Source organism: Rhincodon typus, chromosome 27 (assembly GCF_021869965.1).
Source record: "Rhincodon typus isolate 14 chromosome 27, sRhiTyp1.1, whole genome shotgun sequence".
NCBI lineage: Eukaryota > Metazoa > Chordata > Chondrichthyes > Orectolobiformes > Rhincodontidae > Rhincodon > Rhincodon typus.
The window spans coordinates 12,791,850-12,800,361 of record NC_063358.1 but is presented as its reverse complement, the minus strand read 5'-3'; the positions used below and the strand labels follow the sequence as shown (position 1 = coordinate 12,800,361).

The 8,512-nt window shown below is 37.8% G+C and overlaps 1 protein-coding gene across 1 annotated transcript in view; it reads left to right on the top strand.

Moving 5' to 3' along the window:
* LOC109928624 (polyadenylate-binding protein 4-like) overlaps positions 1 to 7,074 on the top strand; it is a 27,621-nt gene extending 20,547 nt beyond the window's left edge. Inside the window, exons 7-10 of the mRNA XM_048613252.1 lie at positions 1,545 to 1,638; positions 1,863 to 1,993; positions 2,512 to 2,620; positions 6,617 to 7,074. Of these exons, the coding sequence (XP_048469209.1) occupies positions 1,545 to 1,638; positions 1,863 to 1,993; positions 2,512 to 2,598 (312 nt within the window). The 3' untranslated portion in view covers positions 2,599 to 2,620; positions 6,617 to 7,074. The remainder of the gene's footprint in view (positions 1 to 1,544; positions 1,639 to 1,862; positions 1,994 to 2,511; positions 2,621 to 6,616) is intronic.
* Positions 7,075 to 8,512: the final 1,438 nt, after the last annotated feature.

Below are 8,512 nucleotides of genomic sequence, written 5' to 3'. Positions count from 1 at the left end.
AAACGTCAGCCTTCCTGCTCCTCTGATGCTGCTTGGCCTGCTGTGTTCATCCAGCTCTACACCTTGTTATCTCTAGGATAATCTAATCTAGTCTAGTCTAATCTATTTGCATTTGGTCACTGATGCAATGTAGCTATTTAACAAACTGAAAACCAGGATTTCTAAAAATAATTGAGCGAAGAATGCAGGAGGGCATATCAGGAGTAGCACCAGCTATATCTTAAAATAAAATGCTAACTTGGTGAACTACAAAACAGGACTACTTGCAGGCGAAACAATATAAATAGCAATTGGTAGAAAGAATGAAGTGATTTCACAACCAATGGATCAGATTTAAGTTCTGCAGTCCTGCCAAATCTAGCTGTGAATGGTGGTGTACAATTAAACAATTCACTGAAGAAGAGTGCTTCACAAACATACTTATGTTCAATGATGGGGAAGTCGAGCACATTACTGCAAAAGATAAGGCTCAATAATTAGCATAAACCATCAGCAAGAAGTGCCAAGTGGATGATCTATCTCGGCCCCCTTCAGAGCTCCCCAGCAACACAGATGCCAGTCTTCAGCCAATTCAATTCGCTCCATGTGATATCAAGAAACAGTTGAGGCACTGGATACTGTAAAGATTACATCAATCCAGCAATAGTACTGAAGCCTGTACTTCAGAATTTGCCATCCCCCACAACAAAGAAGCCTGCTTGATTGGCAACATATCCAGAAATGTTTACTTCTCCACCACCGATGCTCAGTAGCAGAAGTGTGTGCCATCTACAAGATATGCTACAGAAATTCACTAAGGCTTGGTAGACATAATTTCCAAACCCACAACCACTAACATCTAAAAGGATAAGGGCAGCAGATATATGGGAATACCACCACCTGCAAAATTACCTTCCAAGCCACTCACCATTCTGACTTGGAAATATAGTGCCATTCCTTCAGTGTCACCTGTTGAAATCTTAGAACTCCCTTCCTTGTGGAATTGTGGGTAGAAGCATAGTAGATGGACTGCAGCGGTTCAGGAAGGCATCTAGGGACAGGCAATAAATGCTTGCCCAGGCAACAATGCCCACATCCTATAAATGAATAATTTAAAAGATTATCTTTCATTCTAATCATAAGTTCAAATAGAAGCACAAGCATAGTTAATTTAATGAATTCCATAATTTGTAGATGTGAGAGAATACATGTGAACCTTAATGCTGACAAAATGTGCCAATCTTCAGGAAACAGATGTTATCTAACTGCTACCTATCAAGGAAAATCACCAACAGATGTAACCCTTGTGTCTTAGGAAAACTGGAGGAGAGTTTGTCCACGTCGCCACCTTCTCAGCGGCAATTTGGGAAAGGTAGTAAATGTAGGCCCACGTTCCATAAATCAATTTAAAAATAAATTAATCTAGCACACTCTCATGGTGATTGGTACAAGAGTTGCAAAATGGAAATTGGCTAGTGCCATATCTAACTTTTGGTAATTGAATGCTCCTGGTGGTGGGGACAAGAGAGAGACCATTTAACTAACTAATCACTATGGTTTTTAAGCCTTCTCAATCTGCAGTGCTTGTACAAGGACAGGAACCTCTGACTGCCTCCATGCTTGCTGCAGCCCCTCCTCAGGAACAGAAGCAGATGCTGGGTAAGTGAAATCTGAAGCCCATCTGCCACATGACTGCAATAAAAATGAACCAAGTAATAGGCATAGCTTTGAGTTGTCAAATATCAAGGCATCATTGAAAATCAAAAGTGCTGGATCGTTTAATATAAATGCAAAGTGATTGGTAAGCATGCGTTGACCCCTCAATTATCTACTGTTGATTTCAGTTCAGTGACAGCCTAAATCCTGTTTTGTTCCATTTTCAGGTGAACGTCTGTTCCCCTTGATCCAGAGTATGCACCCTTCCTTGGCTGGAAAGATCACTGGAATGCTCCTAGAGATAGATAACTCCGAGCTGCTACACATGTTGGAGTCCCCAGAATCACTCCGGTCAAAGGTATACTGATTCAGATTAATTATTATGTGGCAGTTGGTAAAAACTAGTTTTAACATCCAAATGGCTGCTATAATTTCAAAAATACAGGACATTGCCAGGGCTGTGTGGACAGATGAAAATGTTTTTCAATATAAAGTACTCCCATCTTTCTGGATTTTAAAGCAGACTCACGATTTGCTTGTTCCTGTGGATGCCCATCTTCAGATCTTTATTATTGGTTGTGGGCTATTCCATTGATGATAGCAGAATTGGAGGGTGATTCTTGAACAGAATAAACAAAATTTATACTTGTTTGGGTTCTCCAGGACACGTATTGGAAGTTGGAATGTGAAAGCCCAGTACCTAGCAATATTCAACTAGTTTTGACTTTTGAAGACATGAACTTCTTCATGCAAGTGAAATTTCAAAGAAAGATATCTAACAACTTTATCAAAGATATTGAGAAACGTTATTTAATGGAATGCTGCCTGCACACTTTGTATAGTGATTTGTGTATATATGCAATCTGTCTTCTGCAGGTTGAAGAAGCTGTGGCCGTGCTACAAGCCCATCAAGCCAAGAAAGAGGCTGCCCAAAAGGCAGCTGTGGTTGTAGCTACATCCTAATTTGGGAATGAGATGTACAATGGTAAGAGTTAGACTCATTAATTGACCTCCAGTATAGGTCAATTTTTGGTGACTATTGTTTAATTGGTGGGGTGGATCCCATAGATACATGGGATTCAGGGTGAGCTTGCCAATTGAATACAAAATTGATTTGACAGTAGGAGACAGAGGGTGGTGGTGGAGAGTTGTTTTTCAGACTGGAGGCCTGTGACCAGTGGTGTTCCACAGGGATTGGTACTGGGTCTACTTTTGTTGGTCATTTATATAAACAATCTGGATGAGAATATAGGAGGCATGATTAGTAAGTTTGTGGATGACACCAAAATTGGTGGTATAGTGGACAGTGAAGAAGGTTATCTAAGATTACAAAGAGATCTTGATCAGTTGGTTCAATGGACTGAGGAATGGCAGATGAAGTTTAATTTGGATAAATGCGAGATGTCGCATTTTGGTAAAACAAACAAAGGCAAGAATTAGACAATTTATGTTAAGGCCCTGGATCGTGTAGAACAGAGAAACCTAAGGGTTCAGGTACATAATTCTTTGAAATTTGCGTCACTGCTAGACAGGGTGGTTAAAAAGGTGTTTAGCACACTTGCTTTCATTACTCAGATCTTTGAGTATAGGAGTTGGGACGTCATGTAGAGGTTGTACAGGATGTTAATGGGGTCTCTTCTGGAGTACTGTGTGCAGTTCTGGTCATCCTGTTATAGGAAGGATATTATTAAATTGGAGAGGGTCTAGAAAAGATTTACCCGGTTGTTGCCAAGAATGGAGGGTTTGAATTCTATGGATAGGCTGGGACTTTTTTCACTGGAAGGTAGGAGGTTGAGGGGTGACCTTATTGAGGCTTATAAAATCATGAGGGGCAGAGAGAAGGTGAATTGCAAGCATCTTTTCCCTAGGGTGAGGGAGTTCAAAACTAGGGGGCATACTTTTAAGGTAAGGAGGAGAAAGTTTTAAAAAGGACATGGGGCAACTTTTTTTTTACTGTGAGTGGTTCATGTGTGGAATGAACTGCCAGAGGATGTAGTGGATACACGTACAGTTACAACATCTAAAAGACATTTGGATAAGTACATGAATAGGAAAGGTTTGGAGGGAAATGGGCCAAATGCAGGCAAATGGGACTACTTTAGTTGGGAACATGGTCAACGTGGACTAGTTGGACAGCAGGGTCTTTTTCCGTGCTGTATGACAATGACATTTTTTAATAGTCTTCCAGGACAAGGGGCCCATAGTTTATAGAGAACTGAGCAAAATTACTCTATTTTGAACAGGACCAGAAAAGTGGGAGTTGGTCCAATGCCATCAGACAATATATATCATAGGTGCCCACCCAAGAGGAAGGGAACTGCAACAAATGTACTAATCAGATTAAAGTATTTGTTCTTTGTTGCTAATTTATGCAAACTGTTTCCAGCAGGGTCAGAATCTAAGTTATGTTTTTCTTTTGCTGAAGTATTTGTGACAATTCCTAGATCAAAATGTAAAAAAAATTTCTTTAAATGTGACACTATTTCCAGATTCATTGGAGGGCGTCGTCTTAGAATTAACGCTGTATGGGGGAGGGTGAGTTCAAGCACTGAGTGGTCGATGGTGAGCAATCCAACGTTAAGGGGATTACAGCTGAAAGATTTGTAGACATATCTAAATGACTCTTCTAACACTTGATGTCGGTTACTTGATACAGTAACAGACCTCTGGGGGATTATTTGTGCAAAACTGACTAGAATATTATTAAATTCAACTCATCAGATGAAACAAAGTCACCAAGGATTTAATGCTAGTCCAATATTTCAAGAGCTATATTTTGAAAAGATGGACAAGGATTGTCCTACAAAAGCAGGGTTATGACCCCCAAGAGAGAAAAAAAGAATGGGTTTAAAACCATACTAATGAAAACAAAGTCTGGGTATTCCCAAGGAAAAGGAGGTCATGGTAAAACAAGCTGAAGTGGCTAAATGGTCCTTTGCAAGGACAAGTCAGACTTGACCACAAATACTCGTACGGTTAAATAAACGTAGTTCTCAGGAGAAAAGGGATCAGTATTGAGTTGTAAGACACTAGGACCTGCTGTCAAAGTAGGCTATTGGTGAAGACAGAGATTTGCAGTAGCAATGATAAAAACATTTTTAGCTTCTTTAGATGTTAGTGCAATTAAGGATTGCTTAGTGCTGTTGAACAATTTCTGCTGCTCACTTCAGGTGAGTTTTCAGGGCATGACAAAGATACTAAATTTCTACTTTACATCAGTCTTCACTCCAAGAGACTGCTCAGTTACACTAATTCAATGATATATTAATTTCCAAGTTTTCATAGATGACACAAACTATTTACAAATGTGAGTTTGAGGAGGTTTCAAAGAGGCTGCAAGTAGCTTTGCATTTGCAGAGTGAGTGATCAAGAAATGGCAGATGGAATATAACATAAATAAGTGTGAGATGGTTCGCTCTGGTCGAAGGACTCGAAATGCAGAATATTTCTTAAATGGTGAGAGATTGTCCAAAGGGACTAGGTATTGATGGCTAGCACAAGAGTATGCAAACAGTTTGGAAGGCAAATGGTATGTTGGTCTTCATTGCAAGAGGATTTCAGTCCAGGAGCAAAGCTGTCTTCTTTCAGTTTTAGACTACATTTGGAATATGATGTGCACTTTTGGTACCCTTCCTGAAGGAGGATTTACTTGCAAGAGAGAAGCAGTGGATGTTCACCAGACTAATTCCTGGGATGGCAAGACTGTTCCATGAGGAAGGTTCTCTAGAATTTTGAAGAATGAGAGGTGACTTCATAGAAACTTACAGGGTGGATGCAGAAAGAATGTTTCCTCTGGCTGGCTCTGAATTTTACACCAGGGGACTCCATCGCAGAATAAGGAGCAAGCCATTTAGAAATGAGATGAAGAGGCTTTTCTGATCTTTGGAATTTTCAACCCCAAAGGGTAATGAAAGCTCGATGCTGAGTATGCTTAAGATAGAGATTAATAAGTTTCTAGACCAATTGACATCAAAGCTTATGAGGATGGTGTTGAGGTTGATGATCATCCATGGTCTAGAATGGTGGAGAAGCATCAAGGGGCTGAATGGCCTGCTCCTGCTTCTGGGTTTCTGTGCATAACATGCAGGATTCCAATCTAAAAACTACTGAGTGGCAAAAGTGGTAATACATGAACCAGTTCATGACCAATGCTGTGGATCGATGAACAACGGAAGTATTATTATTAAATTATGGAAGTATTATTAAACACTAGAAACTATTGGAAATAATTCTGGGGGAAACAGAATGGATGTTTTGGAAGTGCTACCAGCATTTTCTATTTTTTTCAGATTTCCAGTATTTTGCTTTGGTAAAATGTTAGTGAATTTTGCTAGGAAAGTTGTATATATTCAAAGTGTACCTCTGTTAGACCCCTTCAAAAATAGCGTGTTCATTAAACATAGTCTTTCAAAAAGATTTCACTATAATGCCGTGCTATTACTGTGAGAGAAAAAACACGATATGTATAGAATTTTATAGAAGGAAGCCGTTTAGCCCACTGTGTCTGTACTGGCAGCAAAACAAAGTTGCAAACAACTGGTTTACTAACTGGTATTTTACTTTGGATTCAGTCAGTATTATCAACTTAAAATTATTAACATTGTTTGACCTGCAGTTACAAGTTTCAGTAATATGCCTGTTATATGACACACAGCAATTAGCTGGTTCTGGTAAATCGAAAATGCTGGTTACCTATTGCAGTTTGTGATAATTAGTCGGTATCAAATAAAAATGTATTAACTTATACTGCAACTTGTTGAGGCTTCAAACATTTCAATTATTTGACTTTTTCACTGCAAACACTGAAGTAAAAGTACTTCACCTTGCAGCTAATTCTTTTACAATCATTTCTAACTGACAACATGGGTATTTTATATAGTAACAGTGATACATGTGGTTAGGGGCGGTATCAGATTCATTCGTTGGAACGTTCCAGTTGGAGAGGAGGCAGATATTAAAATTTTACTTTTTTTTTTTGCAGATTGCCAAGAACCAAGGATTCCACAAATTTTGATTCAGATATATTCAGACTGGATGCGTGGATTGTGCTTAGCTTTGAGAAAAAAAAACAAAAAACATTGCAAAATTTCAAATAACCAGATCCTGAAACGTTTTAAATGTACCTTAAGAATTTAAAAGAAATATATTTTGATAAATCAAACTATAAAATTATCAAGCAGGGCACCACTTTGATTTAGAACTTGTTTTGTTTTGAAAATGGGTATCTGTGGCCAGGATAGATTTATTTATTTTTTCCTTCTCTTTAAAGAACAGGAAATAAAAGGTTAAGGGTATGAGAATGGAGCTAGATTTTATTTTGCAGTTGAGTTTTATCATTAAGGTGTGTTTTAATTTTTAAAACTCAAGTTTGCCTAAATCTGGAAAAGTGTGTTTCTGATTGGGGAAGGGAGAAACCAATAAAAAAAACTTTCACTACAATGCGTCAGTTGTCATCATTTGCACTGGAGGGATTTTGATATTGGTGCGTATGTTTTATTTATTAGGTTTTGGCAGTATAGTAGACTATTTAAATTAGGGGAATGGAACTTCAGAGGTGAAGAAGAATTATTTTATATAATGATAAAGTACTGTGGCTGTCATGAGATGCTAATAATACCTTGACATGTTTGTAATTTCCCATTGAAGCAGCAGTGGATTCCAGATAAGAACTCCAGGGTTCTGTCCTTGTACAACATCAGTAGGTCTATCACTGTCACACAAGTCAACTATTGCTCCACCCTCATTTGCAATTTGGTCTATTTCCTCCAAGCTGAAAAGAAGTTTTCTAATAAAAAATGTTAAAATTATTTCATGGCTGTGAACTGATATTGGGGTGCTTAAGTTCAAAACTAAGTGATGGGACTCGTCCACTGATAATGGGCAAGTGTCTGCTTTGTCACAATGGTTAGACAAAATACTGTGTGAATATAATGTATCTTCTGAACGGGAAAAAATGTAACGATCAATGTGCATCTCCTGATGATTGTTTAGAAAACTGCTGGAGTCAGAAGAGAAGATTCATTTCGGTTTGGAGGAGAGAGTATAAGACAAGCAAATGTAATGAAAGTATGTCAGTTTATTTTTTGAATGATCATTTCTGCTTCACTTGAAATAAAAGATTGTGTTCAAACATGGTATAACGCATGTATTTGCCACATTTTTTTGTTTCCAAAGCCCCATCCGGCTGATGTCATAAGGAAAATCTAGAAACTCTCTATGATACAAATCAAACAGCAATACAGCAGTGAAAGCCAGTAACTTGAATTATTGACAGCACAGATATTAACCAGAATATCATTTTAAGGCAGATTTGGCATCAATCATCCAGATCAGCCCATTCCTTTGACATTAGAATTTTAAAACTTTTACAGTATGAATAATTGTTACAGAAAAAACACTGGAAATATACATATGCTAGTTCTAGCATAAAAACCAATTTTCTATAACATTCAAATCAACAATTATATCTTCTAGTTAGCAGGTAACTAACTAGTTTAAAAAAATGTCAAACTTTTGGCAATTTTTGCATTGTGGAGCAAATTTCCCTCTGTGAGAAACAGAGAAGACAAAGTTTTCAGAGCAAATTGCTCAAGAAATTCTATGGTGATAAGATTCTTAAAATTAATTTTTAAAAAAGCTTGTCTTGAAAATGTATCGTTTTAAGTTTGACTAAATGTTTCCTGATTTAAGAGAGGAAAAATTGTTAATTCTGTCTTCTGTTTGGATGTTACACTGCGTCTCACTATTCCAGTACAAAGATGTAACCTGGTTTCATCATCCATGAGCATAACAAGTGCATTTCACATGGTCTCTGGCATTTGTTCCATGCAAATTAGTTACTGTAACTAATGGTTGATTTTTATTTTTTGCTTATGTG